This window comes from Copadichromis virginalis, linkage group LG7, assembly GCF_057382275.1.
Source record: "Copadichromis virginalis isolate Kocher_CV1m ecotype Utaka linkage group LG7, C_Virginalis_male_GT1.1, whole genome shotgun sequence".
Classification (NCBI taxonomy): domain Eukaryota; kingdom Metazoa; phylum Chordata; class Actinopteri; order Cichliformes; family Cichlidae; genus Copadichromis; species Copadichromis virginalis.
The window spans coordinates 29,453,755-29,474,695 of NC_140624.1; the positions used below are offsets into that span (position 1 = coordinate 29,453,755).

At 42.6% G+C, this 20,941-nt stretch overlaps 1 protein-coding gene across 1 annotated transcript in view; it reads right to left on the reverse strand.

The window, feature by feature from the left end:
- gfra2b (GDNF family receptor alpha 2b) overlaps positions 1 to 20,941 on the reverse strand; it is a 162,438-nt gene that overhangs the window by 4,771 nt on the left and 136,726 nt on the right. The window contains exons 6-9 of the mRNA XM_085462934.1: positions 17,772 to 17,881; positions 16,464 to 16,604; positions 11,723 to 11,907; positions 2,242 to 2,289 (exon numbers count right to left, since the gene is read on the reverse strand). Of these exons, the coding sequence (XP_085319060.1) occupies positions 2,242 to 2,289; positions 11,723 to 11,907; positions 16,464 to 16,604; positions 17,772 to 17,881 (484 nt within the window). The remainder of the gene's footprint in view (positions 1 to 2,241; positions 2,290 to 11,722; positions 11,908 to 16,463; positions 16,605 to 17,771; positions 17,882 to 20,941) is intronic.

The following is a 20,941-nucleotide window of genomic DNA, read 5'->3' on the forward strand; positions in this document are numbered from 1 at the left end:
TATCCATGAAAGTTTGTATAAAGTCCCTCTGACCAGCTCCCGTTCTAATTACAGACAGCCACATTTCATTCTTCAGTACTAATATTATAAATCCAAAATTCGTGTGTCACTGGTGACTGCAGATTTCTGAAACAAAGCTTTTCTATCGAGCGGGTTCAGTTGTGGGCGGTGTTAGAACGCCTCATACCTCATATCTGGCTTCAGATAAAGTTTTCTGCAATTAAATATTAATTCTTCATCAATATATAATTTCCTACTTTTTCAGATGTGTACCGTTTAATCTTGTCCTGCTATAATAATATAATAATAAATCTACGTACGGCTGTGTTAAAGTCTCTCACCACTGACTGCATGTCAAACTCTCAGATATCCAAAATTGAATTTTGCTATCAATAATTGATTTATTTCTTTTGTAACTGTCAGCTGTAGATGGCGGCGTCACTTAACTAGAGCAAGCAACTCGGAGCGTGAACCTCTGAAAATGAAGCTGAAGAGGAAACATAAAGCGTAAAATCTGTGGTATTGCACATTTGTAACATCGCTTCACTTTTATTCTTTATGTTTATTTTGTTGCAGGAGGAGCAGTATCCTACTGTGGTCGCCGCCCTCAGCACAGATGGTGTGTGGAGGCCGAGCAGGAGAGGTGTCTGCAGGAAGGTAAAGTGAGTCACAGAGCTGAGCTTTTATGGGCTGCTAAATATCTGAGTCTAACTCTCTTGCTTGAGTTTCAGCAGGTAATTCATTTTGTGTCTCTCTGTTTTACAGACAGATCTCCACCGAGGCGCAGCCGCTCCTTTTCTTTGCCGCCACACTCTCTGCAGCTTCTTATTCGTGCATATTTCATGTTGGAAGTTCATCTCCAGCTTCAGGTTTGGCAATAATATATCAATAAATTCAAACAAAGTGCTCCCATGTTCTCCATCTGTCACGTGACTCTCCTCTCCAACCTGGGGTGGTAACAGCTGCTGATGAAGATATTAGTGTGGTGATCAAGTGTTAATACAGAGCAGCTTATTGGAGGGAGCCTCACTTTGTTTCCTCACACTACACTTTACAGTTCAGCTGTGGATCTTTAACCCGAAAACAGATGGAGGACACTCAGTGAACCGGCCACAGGGAGGCTTACACAGGAAGTCTAGCAGCGAACTCTTAGAAATGAGAGTGGGCGAAAACACTGCTCGCTTTTTAATGTGCCAGCTGTGAAACTGAGAGCTGAGTACACACAGCATCCCATCATACACCGTTTCTAAAAGACTACAGACACTACACTCATACGGTCAGTCACAGGTAGCCCCGCCCTAAACCCTTTTCTGGTCCTTTCTGAGTAACAGGACCTGAAACTCCAAAATGGACATGGTGCTTAAATCAGGCCTGAAAGCAGCGACTGACACCATAAGCTCATTGGGAAAGAGTTTCCTGAGCTCAGAGCCAGAGGCAGTTTCACCCATCCTTTAACAGTCTTTCCTGAAGATCACATCTCACCTCAGAATGATCTCCTCATAATCTCACTCGACCAAAAAGCCCATGCTGTAATAAAACACCACTTAAGTTTACTTTTTTCCATTATGTTGACCAATAATAAAAGCTTTCTCTGTGCCCTCTCAGACACACAATCAGAAGACGTCTAGCAAACAGGTGTCAAACTTCAGTTCTTGAGGGCTGGTGAGGTGGCAATTCAGCCATTTGATTCATGTTACAGCAGCTCATGAGTGAAAGCACAAGGTGCAATAAAAGTACTTTTAGAAGTAAAAATTTCCAAACACTTACATTTACTTACATTTATTTAAAATTACTTGAGAAGGGATAGGGGGTTGCCACCTCAGCATGCAGTCAAGTTCTATTGAGTCTCGCTAATGACCTAATTTTATAAAAGGTTGCAGCAGGGACACATTTAAAAGTTTCAGGACACTGGCCATTGAGGACTGGCGTTTGACACCCCTGGTTTAGTATAATCAAGAACTTCCATTGTCTGGACTTGACTTCCTGTTCCATAAGGGGCGCTCTCAGGTCTGTCCAGAATGAACTTGCTCAGATGATTTTAGTGAAAGGGCTCTAAGCTGTCTGTCTCTGATAAAAATCATCTGTTCATTTTTCATCTCATCGTCTGATCTGATGATGCACGTCAGCGTCATATAAACAACCTGAACACCACATCAGCTGGTCCAAGTGATGGGGGAGATGGAGACCCCTCCACCCATTACTTCAACCATCGTTTTTAAAGTTTTGATCAGAGCTGCTCACCTCCTCGCACTCGAAGTCATCAGAGGGGATGCACTTCTGTCCTCCATCCTGTAAAACAAGAGCTCACTGTGAGAAAGTATCAGGCTGAGTATTGAATAAGATCCATCCATCCATTCAGATCAGTAATAAAATGTGTGAGTGAACAAGGTGCTTTCTGATGAGTTTCAATAGAAAAATCAAGCCATGGTGCTGGACTGAGATCTGCAGGAATTTGAAGTGTGATCTCCCTCTGCTGAGAGTCTTCATCTGTAATATTGTGCAGAAGCTTGTCAGCGAAAGCTGAAGGCTTTAGTTGATCTGTAAAAACTCTCAGATTCTCTCATGGTGCACGCAAAGACCTCCACAATATTTTCAATAAATGATGGCGCCATTTTCCACAGAACTGACTGGCCAGTGCATGGGCTTAATCATGTTGTAACCACTGTGAACCCAGAGTTAAACCTCCCTAAATTCCAAACCCTGTATCACAGTACAGACCACAGACTAATAATCATAATGATTTTTGTACTTATACTGAGGTTTTGATGCATATGCTCAATAATCCAGGTAAGTAAATCCCCAAAAGTTGATTCTGTTCATGTGGACGTAGCGCTTTCAGTGGGAGAAACGTTTCGTCACTCATCCGAGTGACTTCTTCAGTCTCAGCTGACTACAGGTTTCCCCAATCTTATAATGATTCACTTGCTTAAATCAAAAGGATTTAGTTCCAAAAAATACTCAGAGTCAGGTCCATAAATACCTGGACCCCACAGAGGTTTGAAATGCAGCATGCACACTTCAGCTTTAATTCAGAGGTAAAAATTACAGTCAGTGTTTTCAAAGGCTCTCGGGTTCTCTGCAGATGTCTGTCAAACTGAGTGGAAACAACAGATTCCTCAGAAACAGATCATCAATAATTAAAGCAGATGGTCAAAACCTGAAGTAAAATGTGGTGTTTGGACCACTGCTTCTGTGAGACCGTTAAAGGAAGCAGCTCCTCCACGTTTCAGCCTCCTCGGGTTTTTAAATCGAGCTCCACCTTCATTAAAATGCAGAGTGCTGATGATGACAAGGATGCACACTTATTTGTCCTCAAACACACACATGCCAGCATTTATCTCCGGCCTCCATCAGCTTCTTTGTCAGTGCTTCATTAGCATATCTCCTCCCGCTGCCTGGGTGGGTGAGTCAATCAGATCTTATCGCTCAGCGAGGAGGAAGAAAATTCTTTTCAGCGTCGGGGAAATCATCGCAAGTGGCCAGATCATTATCATTTCCCTGAAATATACATGCGCAGAGCCACAAATAGGCATCCATGTGCACGCGCACAGGCTTATTTAACCTGATCATTAAAGCGTGCAGATGATTTGCTATCATATGGACATCTTCTGACGCCGGACGCCTCTGCATGTCTGCTTCCTTTAAAAGAGCTGAAAATGATCGCTGTATTCACGAGCTTTGGGGAAAAGACACCATTATACAGTATGCATGAGGTGATATACAGCATCAACAGAGACGCAGCGCACAGCAGTATCACATTCCTGCCGATCCCTTTCTCTCTTTATCTGCCTGTTTTTCAGATGTAACTCCATCTGCACTGCCGGCTGTCCACAGAGCATTCAGACCCACTCCAAGCATGCACGCTGACATCGCAGGTCTTTAGAAAGAGGCTTTGAAAGTGCTGACAGGTAGCCGTCTGCAGCTCTCTGCACTTGATGGAGGGCTGCAGGGTGAATTCATACTGTCACACTATGTTAAACGTGCAGTACAGGTGCTGTGAAATTGGATCATCTGACTGAGGGTTGGTCTCCTGTGCATTTACAGGTGCTCAGAATGCTTCTGCAGGCACTCTGGCATAAAAGGGTTGGTTGAAGAATGGAGACAGGAAAATAAACCATCCATCGTTCTTCAGCAGTAGCCTTCAGCAGATCGCTGAACTAGAATTTAGTTACAGGTTACAGGAAGCCAGAGGTCACGTCCCATTTGGACCTCTGTGATTTGAACATTGTTCCACTTTTTAAAAAAACAAAACAAAAACCCTGTTTCCTCTCACTTCTGCTCAGTGGTTCTCCTTACTGTCAGCTAGTGGGTTAGGTTTAGGTGGGACTCTGCACCTCATGAAACTTGATGAAAACTTGGGTCTGAGCAGACCATCACTGTGACCTGATGTAGTGTTTTCCAACTGAGGTCCAGGGGTTGTGGGAAACACTGAACAGAAATTCAGAAAGACAGATTTTTGATCATGATCTTTGTTTGTGTTGTCGTTTTTAAGTTTGGTTTTCTGACTTTTAGAAGAACTCATCCTTCCTGCGATGATCTGCTTTCACCTCGGCTCTTTATCCTTCCAGCCGGTTTCTCAAAGCCACATTTAACACGCCAGAGTTTACTTTCCATCTGTTTGCCTTCTTAACGCTTCCATCTTGGCAGTCTGTGAACTTCAAATGAAAACACTAAGCTCAGAACACACACGTCTTCATAAAGATGATCCACTGCAGCACTATGCACCCACTCAGACATTACAGCTGAAATGCTGGCCACGATGTGCTGTGCTGTATGTGGACTGGATGCAGACTCATATCTGTGCTACAAGGATGTCTGCAGGCTGGACATAAAGGGAAGCACCATCGACCCTGAGGCCCGGTTGAGTTCAGACGACCATCACAGTGATCAACGCTGCAGCTGGACTGAGAGATGGGAAAACAGACACATGAGCTCCAATTCATCCGAACACTGTGCTCTGTGCAGCAAAAGAATTAAACAGAAAGAAATAAAAATGAATAGAAATGGTCCAAAAAGCAGGGACAATCCTCACGAGGAGGAACAAACTGAGTCATCTGCTCTTTATCTTAAGCCGAACAAATCCAACCCGTAAAGGTCCCAGAATCGCAAACCCTGGTCTTCATTCTTGCTGCACTGAAGAATGAGAATTACAGAAACTGTTTCCATTCCAGGAAAAGAGGACCAGAACTTTGTGCACTTCCTGTCACAGGGACCACCCTAGTGGGACCTTTTTTACCTCACTGTCACCATAAAGCTGCTGATCCTAAAGTTGGAACCACAGTCATCAGAGGCCATGTGAGAAGTAACTGCAACAAATGCAATAACTGGCAGATGCAGCCTTCAATTTCTAACACCAAAATTTATAAACAGTATCATAGGTGGGCGGAGCTTCTGGGTCTGAAGACTGCAGCCACAGGGGGTGATATATGTGGCTGCAAAACAAATCTACACCCTCTGCAAACACTTCTCTGATTTTATGCTCAATAACTTATTTTAGGTGATACTGAATAAAACAAAAAGTCACTTTTGTAAATTTTGGTCGTTTGATGTTTCAGAACGGTTTATCTGGGATACACGCACTGGTTAACTGTCAGTCCTAAATCATTAGCCAATGAGAGTTCCCTTTCATAGTCTCCCCCACCCCGTTCTCGTCACATGTCGTTTGAAAACACCAACATGTCAACAGTGGAAACTTTCATCTCGAGCCTTCAAACTGGAACCTCACAAACGAGTAGGTCAACTGAGTACATGATAATGATATGTAATCTCAAATCTGCTAAAAGGGCCTCTGGTTAAACGTCACTAAAGCACGCAGTGCACAGGGAAAAAAAGAGGGTACTCCAGGGTCAGAACTTCTAAGAAACTCTATAAAACTGCAAGGCAGGGTTTCTCCTCTCAAACCAATCACCACCAGTTATTTGACAACAATCAGCAACCACCTGGAAACCACAGTTACTGTCACTAACAGGACAAATCATCCTTCAGTTTCAAAGATCTGTAATAGAGGTAGTAGTAGAGGTATATACTTGCTTGTAGACACTGTGGATGGGCACATTGGTTGGCATGAAGCCATGCTATTCTGACATGGTAGCTGGTACATTGTAGTCTCGGTGAAGTTTGGTAGAAGCTGGAGGCCACATGTCACTCGAAGGTGAACTCACCTTCCAATGACAAAGCTCCAAGCTCACCCAGCCGTAACCAGAACTTCAAAACTTAGCATGGCTTAACTTGCTTCTGCTTCTGTTGTTGGGATTATGTGTGGAATTTACAGTGTGACTGAAGCTGTTACCAGTTATCAGAGCCTTTGAGTCCAGTGCAGTGGAAACAGGCTGAAGAAGTGTCACCTTTACAGGCCTGATCACTATGCTGTACACCGGCCTTTGGTTAGGGTTACCAGACATTGATTATTACAGTCAGGGATGCATGGCTTTGTAATTGGAAGATGGAACAACACTGCTAATTAAAGGTTCGTGGAGCCACCCGTCAACCTGAACCTCCACCTTAGGTGTTCTTTTTTTTACTAAAATATCAGCTGATTTCCTGTTTTTGTCCCATCATGAGAATTCTGACCACTGGAAAGCTGCTGGTGTTTAAGCACAATTTCCAGAAATGCCTGAGATATCTGCACAAAATAGAGCTATTGCTACTTTTAGCTGCTCCCTCCTTCCCAGCGGGGACCTCCATATGTTTGATTTGGCAGAATTTCATATTGGATGCTCTTCCTTCAACCCCAGAGGGATTAGTGTCTCCTCCGCACAAAATATTAACTGTAAAACTCTTTCTCTACTACAAAGACAAAGAGAATAAAAAAAACCCATATGTTTAGGTGTACGAGTGCACCAAAATAAATGAAAGTCTTCACATATTCAAGGCTTACGATCTAAAACAGAATGCCAAAATCCACAAACTGCTCCACAGCAGACAAATAGGAAGAAGACCCCAGTCTGCAGAACTGCAGACTGGAGTTTATTACAGACACATCAGCTTCAGCTCCAGTTTCAGTGATACTAACTCAGTATTTTGTGACTCCAAAACTGAAATGTATTAGAGGTGTTCCAGGATGGCATGAATGCTGGCAATGTGCTTAAAAAATAAGAACATTGCAGCTTTGGCTCAACCTTTAATTTTCCACATTGGCACAAGACTGCCAACACAGAGCTCAGACAGACCGAAAGAAAAAAATCTGTTAGACATTTGGCTGCATGTGAGGAAACCATCACATAGAAACAGCTGAAGCCAAAACCCTCCAACAGAGGATGGCTGGACTTCAAGACTCAACATAAACTCTATAAAAAATCCAGCATTTACATTATAATTATAAATAAACTAATAAAGTAGCCCTCATGTCTGTTTCAAACTAAAGAGAGGTATCAGCTTCTGCAGCTAGTTGAAATCATGGCCCTGGAAATGTGTTGAGGACATTCTGCGGTACCAGTCAGTGTATGCTGGGTTCACTGGTCCACTTGTGTCTCCTGCTTTGCCTCTCCAGTCTAACACAGATAGTTTTACACATTACACGTTTCTGTGTGTACGTGTGTATATGGTTTTAAATATGCATTGCATGTTTTTTAGAGTATTTTTGGAATGGTAAAGTATATGATACCATGTCATAATTGAGAACCAACAGCAGGAAGTGACATTTATGGACTGGTCATTTAGTTCAGTCCTGAGGGTGGTGCAGTCTTTGAGCATGCTGATGTTGTTTAGCTGTCCAGGTTTAAATAAGAAGATTCACTGATTCATTGAGGTGTGTAAATTGTTACACATCTCAGAAACTCATTAAACTCATTGGTTTGTTGCAGAATTCTCTCTTTTCTGTATTTGAGCCCACATTAAATGAAGCTACAAACTCAGTACACACTGACTTGGATAACGTGCACACTCATGATCAGCAAAACTAATGTTGGGTATTTTTTGTAGAGTTTTCATTTCTTTCATCATTAAAAGTTATATGTGTATGCAAGTGGGTTAAAAATGTAAAAGTTCAGTAAAATGTCACATCCATCCCATTATATGATGAAGTTTTCTATAATTCATGCTTTAAATCTCTTTCATAATGCATAGCAATTTAGTTTGGCCTATATAACCTCCAGCCTTGCACCTCTTCTCTGTACATAATGGATGGAATTCCACTTTCCCACAATGCAGGCAGGATGACGCTAATGTGTGTGAAGGTGAAGAAGAGCGACGCACATAAAGCTGCAGTGCTCAGACCTCCTCAGTCATACCTGCTGTCTGCATTTCTCTTTCTATAACCACCCGTTTTTATTATACTGCTATAAAAAAATTTGCTTTTTCAGATTTATCCCTTTAGAACCAAATATTCATATTTTATTTTTTGAGGCGATCCACACAGTTTGACTTTAGTCACAGTGCTCCAAAGGTACGCGTTCTCCTGCTTTCGTGGTTTAATCGTGGCTATGAAACATCTTCAAAAGGAGAAACAAAATGAGGGCAAACATATATTTTTATGTGTTTTTTTTATTGCTAATAATGAACAGACTAACTTAAAGAAAGAAAATAACACAAGACCTTCCACGATTCTTGCTTCCTACTAATAGCTGGTTTAATTTTCCAAAAACTGAAAGTTATCTCAAAGATAAAACTATGCTACTGTGGATGGATGAGGTCAGTTAATTCATCCAAACTCGTGGGGCTGATATGAATACTTAGCCAGGAATCTTCATTTGCTTCTTTATCAGCTTTCCTCGCTTAACCACCACCTGATTTACAGATTTATAATCCGCGGTGTGCCAGCAAAACACCTGTGACTGAGCTCCAGATCTCCTCTCCACACAGGAATGTAAGATGCACTGTTTGCCTACCTGCTAGAGTTCTGAGACTGAGCTGAAAACACACAGACAGAGCTATCATGTCCTAAGCTTAAACACATTTTTACTGAGCCCCGGCATGGGAAGTATGAGAGGCATGCCTCTGTGGATTATACTGGACTGAATACAACCTAATATTTGTTTTTAAAGAGAAACTAGATAGTTATATGCTCCTTATATTTGATATAGATTTAAAATGAACAGTAGTGAGCTACCTGGCATGGATTTAGACTACCAGCATGGTACAGCCAACAGGTCTGTAAGAATCACACTACTGAGGTGAAGGTCCACTGGGGTTGGATGGATGGGTGTAAATTTCAGTATCAGAAAGTAAGTTTGAAGCAGGAACTATGCATGCATTCTTGGAGTGGACTGAAAAATACCGTAATGAGAACGGTTTGTCTGTGGTGTCTCAGTCAGCTCTGGAAGTGTTTGGTTAGCTGAGGGTAAACTGCACTAAGCTTTCAATTACTGAAAACTCAAACCAAGTTCACCATGTCCTCTCAGCAGAAACACAACCATTAATAGCACAGCTTCTATAATACATTTGACCACCTCAGCCTCTATACTCCTGCATCCTTCTGTAATTAATAATCCAGCTGAAAAAAAAGGTTAGGTCCTTTGGACTTAAATTTTCAAACATCTGGCAAACATGGTGGCATAATCTCTGCCACCTAAAACTGCACATACATTTTTATGCAGATTACACTGTTTTATATGCCACTGGCCGTTCCTCGGATCAGGCCACTGCAAATGTACAGTCTGCTTTTGGTACATTTCAAAATTCTCTGATCACACATAATCTTATTTTAAACTCTGATAAAACAAAATGCATGAGTGCATTTAAGGTCAACTAAAAATATCCAGCATACAGTCCATACTAAAACTCATCATGGTCATTAAAATTGTTCTCTGTTATAAATATTTAGGACTCTGGCTGGAAGTTAGACTCACTTTTAAAAACCACTATTGAGGAAAATTAAAGATGAAGATTAGAGTTTCACATAGAAACAAATCTTGTTTCTCATTCACAAGCACATTGCCAGTCTTGGTAAATGGACTGCTTCTTACAAAGCGCTTTTCTACTGTACCTGAGCACTCAAGGCACTTTATACAACTTGACTCATTCACCCGTTCACACAAGCACTTTTTCTATGTAAGTGCTTTCTATCTGACATTCACACTCCGATGGATGCATCAAACAGCAACTTGGGTTTAGTACTCTCCACGCAGACTGGAGCACCAGGGCTTGAACCACCAACCTTCCAGTTGGCAGATGACCTGCACTACAGCCATGCCAAAAGGTTTGTGCCTTGGATGGTAATGTGATTGATTTGGTAGATTTTCCATTCCTTCCTGCCCTGTGTCTGTAGAGAACCAGTGACCTTTTGCTTGCCATGCAAATGTGTCAACCATCACATTATAAGCAGAACACTAACGATGATATTGTTCATATGCATGCTTCTATATCCACCTCGACGCCTCTTGATTTTGTGTATTCTGTGCACTGAATCATGTGTCTTTCCAGGCTCTGCTGCTTACCTCTGCGCCTTTGCTGAATTTAAACACAGTACTTACAATGTCAGTTTGCAGGACATTTTATCAATAGCTGTGCCTCTTGAAAACTGCATTTAAATACTTCGCTGCCTATAAATGGAATAAGCTAAAAACAAACCCAAGAATGGTGTTGTCTGATTTCACAGGAACATTTTAAAGGGTTGCATTTGTTTATATGCAACTACTTGAGTAGGTTTTTCTTCATCTGTGATCATGTGTAATGGCTTGTTCTATTGTGTAGCCGACTGTCTAAATTTTTGAATTTTTTTTGTACTGACATTTCTCTTGAAAAAAGATCTCGTTCTCACTGAGCTTACCTGTTGTAAAGAATATAATAAATAAGGCAGCAGCCATGTACTGTAGCTCAGACAGAAACCACAAAAAAACTATATCCAGACCAAGCCTCTCATATATTCATCGAGTAATTTAAATAACTCAATGATAAAAAAATCGTCACAGCAAATTTTTTTCTTCAATGCTTCGTTCCATCATTACCATGTAAATACGAGCGACACATAAACAGGCCAGAGATTTATTCAGGAGTAGTGAGTGAATAAACCACATTAAGAACACACAGGCCCCAGTCTTCAACAAAAACACTGGTAACAGAAGAGCAGCAGAGATGATGACGCAGGCACAGTTTAACGTGGAGGAGGTTTGTTTCACACAGAGAAATCTGCAGTGAGTCTCTTGAAGTTTATTAAAATCTGCAGATGAAATGTTAACTTAGTCTGAAAGCTGACGGCAGCCGTCCTATTTTACATGGAATTGATACCTGCAGCAAGCAGGGGTGAGTCTAAAGAGGGACATTGGGTGTACTAGTATTGTATTAATATTTCAAAATATAAATATTTTAAAAAATGTAAAAATATATAAATGCAAGACCATTAAAAATGTACATGGGCCAATAAAACTGAGGATTGTTAGGTTGGACAGTGAATTATTATTAATATTAATTAAGGTCTACACCATAATAACATCTTGTTTTCAGCAGCACAGAAAGGCACAGCACACACTTCACAATGCTGATACATTTCTCTTCATCGCAGCCACCACATTTTATTTGTAAGCCTTTTCTTTAAAGGCTTACAGATACAATCTCACTCACTCTCGTGCATAGTAAAACATGCAGGCACACGCGCACAAAAACTCATAAACATAAACACACAGCAAATCCACCTCATCCAGGAGATAAAATGCCGTCACAACTCTTTCTGCCTCCTGTTTTTATTATTGCTCAACAATAAGACAAAAGTACTTCTTATCCAATTGCTTGATTAATCAATGAAATAATCACTAGAATACTCGATTACTAAGGCCTAATCCAAACTCACCTGCAGGTTCGCACAAGTGGAAAACATACAAGCACTGTCCAGGGGTTTGATTGCATTTCCGTGCAGAGAGGGAGCAGGTTTGGCGATGACTGGAGGCCCGGCAGGGGGCAGGAAAGTGGATGACGGCTCGGTTACGAAAAGAGTCCCTCCCTCCGAGCTGTAACCAAACGACTGGATGGCATTTTCTGTGTGGAGATAGAGACGGGCGGTCAGAGAAAGAGCGAGAACTTTCTACACCTGCTGAGAACCACACTGACCTGACAACCAATTACTGTTTTCTCATCAAGAGGCAGCTGCCACCTGGCCTTCCTCCAGGTAGGTAACAAGAATCTGACGCTGGTCTGTATCCTAAATTTAGATCAGCACACATGGTTCACTGTTGGGTCCTAAATTCCCCCCAAAACAAGCCAAACCCTCCAAGCTCAATCAAACTGGTAATTATTAGCGAGTATGTCTGTGAATGTTCTAAGTCAACCAGGTCATCGTAGTCTAAGGAGCTTGGAGAGAAAAGTATCTGGACTTCTTTAAGTTGCTTGAAGATGTTTCACCTCTCATCCGAGAAGCTTCTTCAGTTCTAGGGTCACATGGTGGAGAGTCCCAGATTTAAACCCTGTGGGAGTTTCCCCCCAAAGAGGGACAAAAGAACCCCCTGATGATCCTCTACCTAATCACATGAGCCAAGGTGTGAAAACTGGTGTGGGTCACAATCAGCCAGGGTTTTGGGTGAGCTCATTGTGAAACCTGGCCCCACCTTATCATTCGAATTCCTGAGGTCAGATGGCCCAGGATGTGAGTGGGCGTTAAGGCGTCTGGGAAGGGATCTCAAAACTGGATTATAGATGGCAGACAGTTGGTGTCGTAGGCCACCACCTCTGTTCAAAGATGGTCGCTCACAGTGGACATAGATGGCTTCTTTCACTCCTCTTTCAAACCATCTGTCCAAAATGTGAACATTGGCATCCTCGAAAGAGTGACCTTTGTCATTTAGATGCAGATGGACTGCTGAGTCTTGTCCTGTCGGTGGTGGCTCTTCTATGTTGTGCCATGCGCTTGTGAAGTGGCTGTTTGGTCTCTCCAATGTAGCTATAATCTGGTATGTTTACATTCATGTAATTTTTTTTACATTTATGTTCATTAACATGCACTGTCCTAAATAAATAAAAAAATTTATGTCCACTGTGAGCGACCATCTTTGAACAGAGGCGGTGGCTTACGACACCAACTGTGACCCACACCCGTTTTCACACCTTGGCTCATGTGATTAGGTAGAGGATCATCAGGGGGTCCTTTTGTCCCTCTTTGGGGGGAAACTCCCACGGGGTTTAAATCTGGGACTCTCCACCATTTGACCCTAGAACTGAAGAAGCTTCTCGGATGAGAGGTGAAACGTCTTCAAGCAACTTAAAGAAGTCCAGACGCTTTTCTTTGCAAGCTCCTTAGACAATTATTACTGAGGCACACCTGTCAGAATCCAGCCCAAGTGTGCCCAAGTCTAGCCTGAAGTGACCTAATTCAGCTGGTCACCTGGGTGTCTGGAAACCTTTGCTATATTATATATAATACTTACCTAAAGTCATATTCATAACCAATGAACCCGTTTCTTCCTGCTATCTAATCTAATGCTCAGTTCGAAGAACTACAAATCTAAATAGCTGAAATAACTTTTTATCAACAGAAACAAAAGTCATTGGATTTGTGTCACACTGGAGGATGTGTAGTGTTTCCAGTGTGTGCCATCTTTGTGCCATTGTTTCATCTGAGCATATTGTGAGAGTCTTTGCAGATTCTGCAATCATTTATGGTCATGCTACACTCTTAGCTTATCACCTCTACTGTCTGCAGACGTCAGGCAAACATAGACACAGGTGTGGTGACTGGGAGAAGATTATGATTATGTTGATTATGTTGCTGCTGCTTTGTGAAAGTCTGCAGAAGATCTTCTTCTTCCAGCTGATTCATTTAAGGGTCGCCACAATGGATCATCTGCCTCCATCTATCCCACCATCCTTCTCTGTTACACCAACCTTCCGAATGTCCTCCTTTACAACATCCATGGGTGTTCTCTGAGGTCTTTTCTCTCTGTTTACCATCGTAGTCCCACATTTAGCATCCCTACTCTCACCTCCTCACTCCCGCCTTTCCTTCTCTCTCACTGCCTTCTAATATGCCTTCCCCCTCTGCTCTATGGCCAACAGGAGCACAGTTTCCACCAGCAACCTGTTAGCTAACAGAGGCCGAGGTGGTCATTGTTAACCTGGTATTTGGTATGGGTACAGTTTAGCCAGATACTGGGGCATACTGGGGGATACTGAGGCGGAGCAGCCTCGAATAAAGTCATCTGTCTACCAGTTAGATGTTGACTCACTCCACCTCTCCTTCATTCACAGCCTCCTCCAAATACCTCAGTATCTCACCATCAATTAGAAGGACAGCCATGGCATTTAATGCAGATACCCATGGTTGATGGAGGATGGGGAATTTTGTTGAGCTAACATTTACAGTTTTGGGTGAACTGTTAACTCTGTGTCCACCCAGGATCCCCTGAGGATGATTTGGGATCACTTGGTTATTATCTGCTGTTTCTTCATTTGAAGGAGTCCAAATACTTTGATGTTTACTGCACTGAATAATGGGATTTTTGAGTACTGAACCTGAAAAACCTTCACAGTAATAAGTGACGCTATGGCTTCAGACCAGATTCAGATTCGATGTAAGACTTTTAAGGGTTAAAAATGCAACTCATGATGAAATTCAAGGCCAGCATGACAACTATAAAACTAAAGAAACAAACAGACACAGGGTTGGAGACACAGGTGTTTTCTTTCACTGCAAAGACTTTTAAAAGATCGATTTAACCCCAGTTATGTCATTTTTGGTTTAATTAATTAAAGACCTTTTATGGATTGCAGGAATCCTGGTTTATACATATGAATAATGCACATTGAAAATCAAATTTTAACCTTCTTTTATGGCTTTGAGTGTTTTTTCTGGTCTTTTTTACATTCTGGGGATCCACTGGCCTTGGAGATGCAAACCTAACAAACTGAAGACGAATGACTATCGACCATTTTCACGAGGGCTGAATACAGAATAAAGAATATACAAGTTAGTATTTACACCACAGTCTGGCTGAGCTGTGTGTGTTTATGGGAATTCATACTGAGACCAGCACAGAGATACACCAACAACTTTTTAAGCCCAACACACTGGTCTGTGGAGTCTGTTGGTAGGATCCATGGTGGTCTGTTTGGAGAATGATTAATGAACACAGTGGTGCAATGCAACCCACTCAACACAAGGCAGAGGTTGCTGCTGCCTCAGTGCAGCAAATCACGTTCAGATAACTGAAGGTTATTCTTGCATCTGAACACAAAACGTGTTTGTCCAGGTCTGACTACACCTCGACTGCAGAGAGCATTCTCCGCCCCTGTTAAACGTTAACGTGCCGCCGCGTCTTCTGACAGACCGGGAGATCATGGAGAGGGTACTCGAGCCCTGACGCTGTGCTCAGGTATCTGCACCAATATGCAGGTGCTTTCAGGCCGTAACCTGGGAGGTGGACCTCCATGGATTGGAATGTGGGTCCGAAGTTCACCTGATCCATGATAACTCCCGCACACTAACAGGAGCCGTGATGAAGAGATAATCAGTGTTATTCCCGTCACCTGACAGAGCTCACAGTTTTGAGCCTGATCAGAGCACAGTCCAGTAATCTGAGTACTTTTGGGTTTGAACATTTGGAGACATGTACATCATAAACAGGCTTCATCCTTCATTAACTGACTGACTTTCACATATACATGAATGCATGAAGTGTGTGATGGAGGAGGCGCAGAGGTGATGTTGGAGCTGGGTCAGTGTTATTTAAAGAAGGTATCTGGGGATCTTCAATACATCGGCTCGTACTTCTCTGTTTTTCCTCCTCCACTAACCTTTCCCCTCAATTATCCGCCTCACTCACACCTCTGTTTCTTTAACCATGCCAACGTTTTCAGCATTTCATGTGCTGAGACGACACATTTAACAGTAACATGTATCATGATTTTATTCATTGATTTAACCTCATACTGCAGTTCCACACCTCTGCACAGCTTGGGTTAGAGTTTGATAACATTTCTACATTAAAGTCTGAAAGTCTCATTATTTATGAACCATTTAATGGTTTCCCAAAATGAAGCCTACTTTTAAATGTAATAATTTCTACAATCAATAATTAAGACATTTAAAAATAAGAAATTATTCAGTGTGAATATTTTCTGCTTTTCTATGCTTCATATTTGTAAACTAAATTATAGTGCCCAAATCACTCTCCTTTTATGGAATAATCAATTAACAGTTTTTGGAAAATGCATAACCTAAACAGGCAACATCATTGATAAGCAACATAGAAATGAAAAATTCTGTTCTGAGTTCTGTAATATGATAGAGCTGAAATTTTGAATTTCCATGAATTTCCACCCTTTCAGTGTAAAGGGGGAAGATACATTTCTGTTAGCAGCAGCTTCATAAACTCAGATCCATAAATGACTGAATCCATCAGACAACAAACAGAAAACATGGCATAAAACTACCTGCAGGTATGTTCACATGTTGTTACAGCAGTGTGAAGGCTGATTGGCTTATAACCTGTTTGATTAATAATTTTGTTTTCTGGATTATTTAGGTAAATATTCTCCAGACTAACTGGAGAGGATCAGCACTTTACAGCTCTGACTCTCCTGATCAGGCATGCAGCACTCACTGAGGCAGGTGTTGTGTGTGAAATCGCGGTGGAAAGCTTCACACTCGTGCTCCTGGTGGCCGGTGCCCCTGCAGGTGCACCACAGGCTCATAGTGATGTTGGATGGGCTGCTGTCGCTGTAGTTTGGCGTTACATCCGAGCCTGAGGCAGGGAGGGGGGAGGAGGAGAGGAATAAGAATTAGGGTGGAGATTAGCCGGGAAGAAAGGTAAAGAGGATTTTTGCAAATTGGGAATTGAATCATTGAAAGATTTCCAGAGAAGAAATGAGTCACCAGTAGAATGTTTCTCTGCTCTTAATTCTCAACTGAAAGATTTAAATAACGGTCAAGTGGCTGCTGATCACAGCCAGAAACGAACAGGCTGGCTTCACTAAACAGGTCATGTGGTAAAGTTAGAGGAAGGCACAGTTACCTGAACTCATTAGATCTAAACAACTAACTCTGTGCTGGAGGATCTCTGTACGAAACACCTGTCACAGGTTAGGTCAGGTTCTACTATAAACAGGAAGATATTTTGAGAAAGCAGAATTAATTACTAATCTACGGTGGCCCTGAGAGGCCAAACAGACTGCAACTTAAGAAAACACCAGCAATTAGTAAAACGCTCCAAAAGCACACAAAACACAATAGAAATAGGAAAAAACAAAAACAGAAACAGGAAAAAACTGATTTCCAAAAGCACAAGGCAAGTGTTTCTGTGGAGACAATAACCCGACGGACCAGTTGCAGAAATCAAAATGTGCTAAGAATTGCGCTGGGAGACACTTAAAAGAAGTGGAGGATCTAATGGTTTTGTGAGGAAAGAAAAGATGAGAGGTAAGTGTGTTAGCCTAACTATTAGCCTAAGAATCTGTCATCAGTATTATATGAATCATGATAAAACACACCTACCATGTTTTGGGTTTCTGCAACTGGTCCGTCGGGTTATTGTCTCCCCAGAAGCACTTCCCTTGTGCTTTTGGAAATCTGTTTTTTCCTATTTCTGTTTTTGTTCTTCCTATTTCTGTTTTGTTTTTTCCTATTTCCGTTGTGTTTTGTGTGCTTTTGCAGCGTTTTTCTTATTGCTGGTGTTTTCTTAAGTTGCAGTCCGTTTGGCCTCTCAGGGCCACCGTACTAATGAAGTCATTCAGATGTCAGTTTTCAGCATGTGTGACCCAAACTGTGATAAAAGGCAAGCAGTATTGTAACGACAGTCTAACCGACTCCATCAAACACTTTAATTCTGTTTCCAGTATTTGGGTTAGGGTTGGGGCCATCACCACTGATGATGTACACATCAGAAGGTTAGCCGAGTTTAGGCTAGACTTACCAATGAGGCCGACATAGGACATGAGGCAGCCGTGGTAGTTATCGTGAGGGCAGGTGGTGACGGTGTGTGGTGTCACCTGGCAGTTCATGTGGAAATCAGCGAGCCGAGACCTGCAACAGGAAGCAACACAACAAAAAACATCAGTAACATGATGTAATTTGGCCAACAGCTACCAGCTGTGTGTGTGTGTGTGTGTGTGTGTGTGTGTGTGTGTGTGTGTGTGTGTGTGTGTGTGTGTGTGTCGGGGGGGGGGGGGGGGTGCTGTCAAGCTTGCCTAGAGTGAATGGGGTTCTTTGCCTCTGGAGAATAAACCTCCCCCAAAGGGCTTGAGACAATCGAAACACTTCTATTTTTAGATGTTCATGAAAGACCTTTCTGTCAGTTTACGGAAACGGCGTCCCCCATCTTGAATTGGGGTGTAAAGCAAGCAGCAGCCCCCTGTTAGCATCACCTTCAACCACCACAATCAGCTGCTGCTTCTACACACATGGTAGCTTCTGCTGGGCTTTAACGACGCTGCTAACATCTGCTAGAGTCATCGCTTCGAAACGGACACCATTGAGGGAGGAAGACCTGCCCTAAATCCTGAACCAGCTAATCAGCACACATTAGCAGAGTGCTAGCATTTTATGGCAATCGCTGTGAGAAAAACTAAAGGACAGAAGAGTAGTTTTCCTTCATGCTGGACTTATGGAAGCAAAAATGAAACAGACTTTTGTGTACAATCAGCTGGAAATAACATTTTGTTCTATTCACTCCATCGAGCGCCTCCTGGTGTGCCCCAGCTGAACAGGCACAAGGGACAGGCAGTGTAATGCTGTGGGTGGTTCAATGAGAGTGTGTTTTTAAATCCTGCATGCTGCTCGTCACGTCTGCAGAATCATTCCCGTGAACATTGAAAGCAAACACGTGTCATTTTGGGGGGTTTTGCAGGAAGGACTGATGGTCACATGACACTGAGTGGTCCTTAGTAATTAAGCCTAACAATGGACTGTAATAAGCAGCAGCTGCACAAACAACCTCTGGGGTTGACTTTTTTTTTTATGGGATTTATCATCGGTTGATGGAGCACAACAGCTGGTGGAGGTGATTTAGCAGGTGTCATTAAACCACAGAAGAAGAAAAGAGTGTGGCGAGGTGACGTCAAAGCCCCAGTCAAAGCGCCAACAATGGAGGCGTGTGGGAAACATGACGTTCAGCTCTGTGTAACAGTTTCGATGCTGAGGACACGCCCTGATTATCGCTGAGCTTCACCCTGCATCTCGCTCAGATCAGCAAACTTTTAAAACAGATGGATTTACAGAGTGACTAACATAAAGAAAGTAAGAAAAGAGCAATTTTATTTAGCTGAAAATGATTCACAGATGGCATCATACGCTGTAACAGCTACAGAAATGGAAATGAATGGGAGCCGACTCTCGCAGATGTGAAGGGGACAGTTTTTCCTCTCTACATTTATCATACAGACCTGTCCCACACTCACAGACGAGTGGAAGTAAATCCAACAGATTATGTTTGAAGTCTTTCACACCAAAATTTCCAAAGACAAAAAGTGGCTGATTTGGACTCTTTGGAAAGAAGACGGGTTGTTTTGGCAGCAGCGTGGATGCTAATGAGACACTGGGGGAAAAATATCCTCCCCTCATGAAAGATGGGCGACGGCAGTGCCACAGTTGGCTGCTTATGAGAGATGAACAAACTGTGTTTAATAAGCTTCATGGGCTTGCCTCTCATTGCCTTGCAGTCTGGACCTCACGCTGAGTCCGGTTCGGCCCTCAAAACAAACTGATGAGTCAGCTTTTGTGCATGTGTAAAAAATTCAGACCTGACTGAAGAAAGAGAGAGAAGGGCCAGACTCTGATGGACTCTTTGCAGTAAGTGATGTCACTGTCCATGCATGCATCCACTTCCTGCTATTTATGAGGGCCAAATTAATGTTAAACCACAGTCCACGGCCTCGCCCACAAACCAACCAGTAATTCTCAGTTAAAGGTGCAGTTTATCAACACATGTTTAGTCAAGAGGAAGGGCGGCACACCAAAGATGCATTAAACATGCATCCCTACATGACACCAAACTCCATAACTGACTGAACACAGGGGAAAACAACCGCGGTGAGAGAGCAGCCATTTAAACTACACAATTTAGGTAACGAGCAGGGAGCAGAGCTACTGTTTCTCCATGTAAAACATTGAATTATCAGAGGTTTGGAGATCAGGGACAGGACCAAAACACTGCTGCTGGGAGCAGGCTTTTTAAAATGGCCGGATGTAGACAGGAACCATTTAGCAGCTGACATGTGGACAGACTAGCCCATGGGTTTAACCAATCAGGTGGAGAACACATTCTATCTGTTTTGTCCTCGGTCTGTTCCAGGATCCCATCCCGCTGTTTGGATAGGTGATGAGCCACCTCGGCTGACTCCTTTCGATGTGGAGGAGCCTGCCTCTCAGGCCGAGCACAGACAGCTTTGAAGGAAGCTTTATTTCTTTTGTTTGGATCATCTGATAATGCCACCATCAGGAAAACTGGACCAGACTGTGAATCGAACAAAGGCAGAGGGTCTCCCCAGACAGATGGGCTTATGGCTGAGACCCTGCCTGAAAGAGCCTGCCCTGCAGTGTTCCCACCACCCGGCTGAGGTGCTATAGGGGTCTGATGATTTGTCACTGGGAAGGTAACCAAAACAGCTTGTAAGGACATAATTTACTTTATTTCGATGACAGATTAATCTGCTGATATGCTTCCAGTATTTTCTGATAACAGGGAGAGGATAGAGTCCTGTTTCAAAGAGTCTGCTCTTCTGGATTTAGTTCTTCTTGAGGTAAAAACACAGACATTTCCCAGTCAACCAGTTCAAATCATTCACGCCATGCCCAGTTTATCCACTGAGCAGAGAGATTTCAACACAACGCCTGTGTTAATGCTGTTTAAGTGCTGTGAATGGAGTATAAAGTGGGTATGTAGCACTCAGACTGCCGTTATTTGCACTGTCGAAGTGTAAAGTCCTTCAGAAATGCAAACATTGTTAAAAACAGATCGAACAGATGCCCAGCAAACTCTCCTGAGAGCTGAAAATCCTTGTGGAAATATCCGCCTGATTCATGCAGTAGTTTGGGAGATTATCTGCTGTTCCTGCGTGCATGTCCTGCAGTATCCACTACATCATG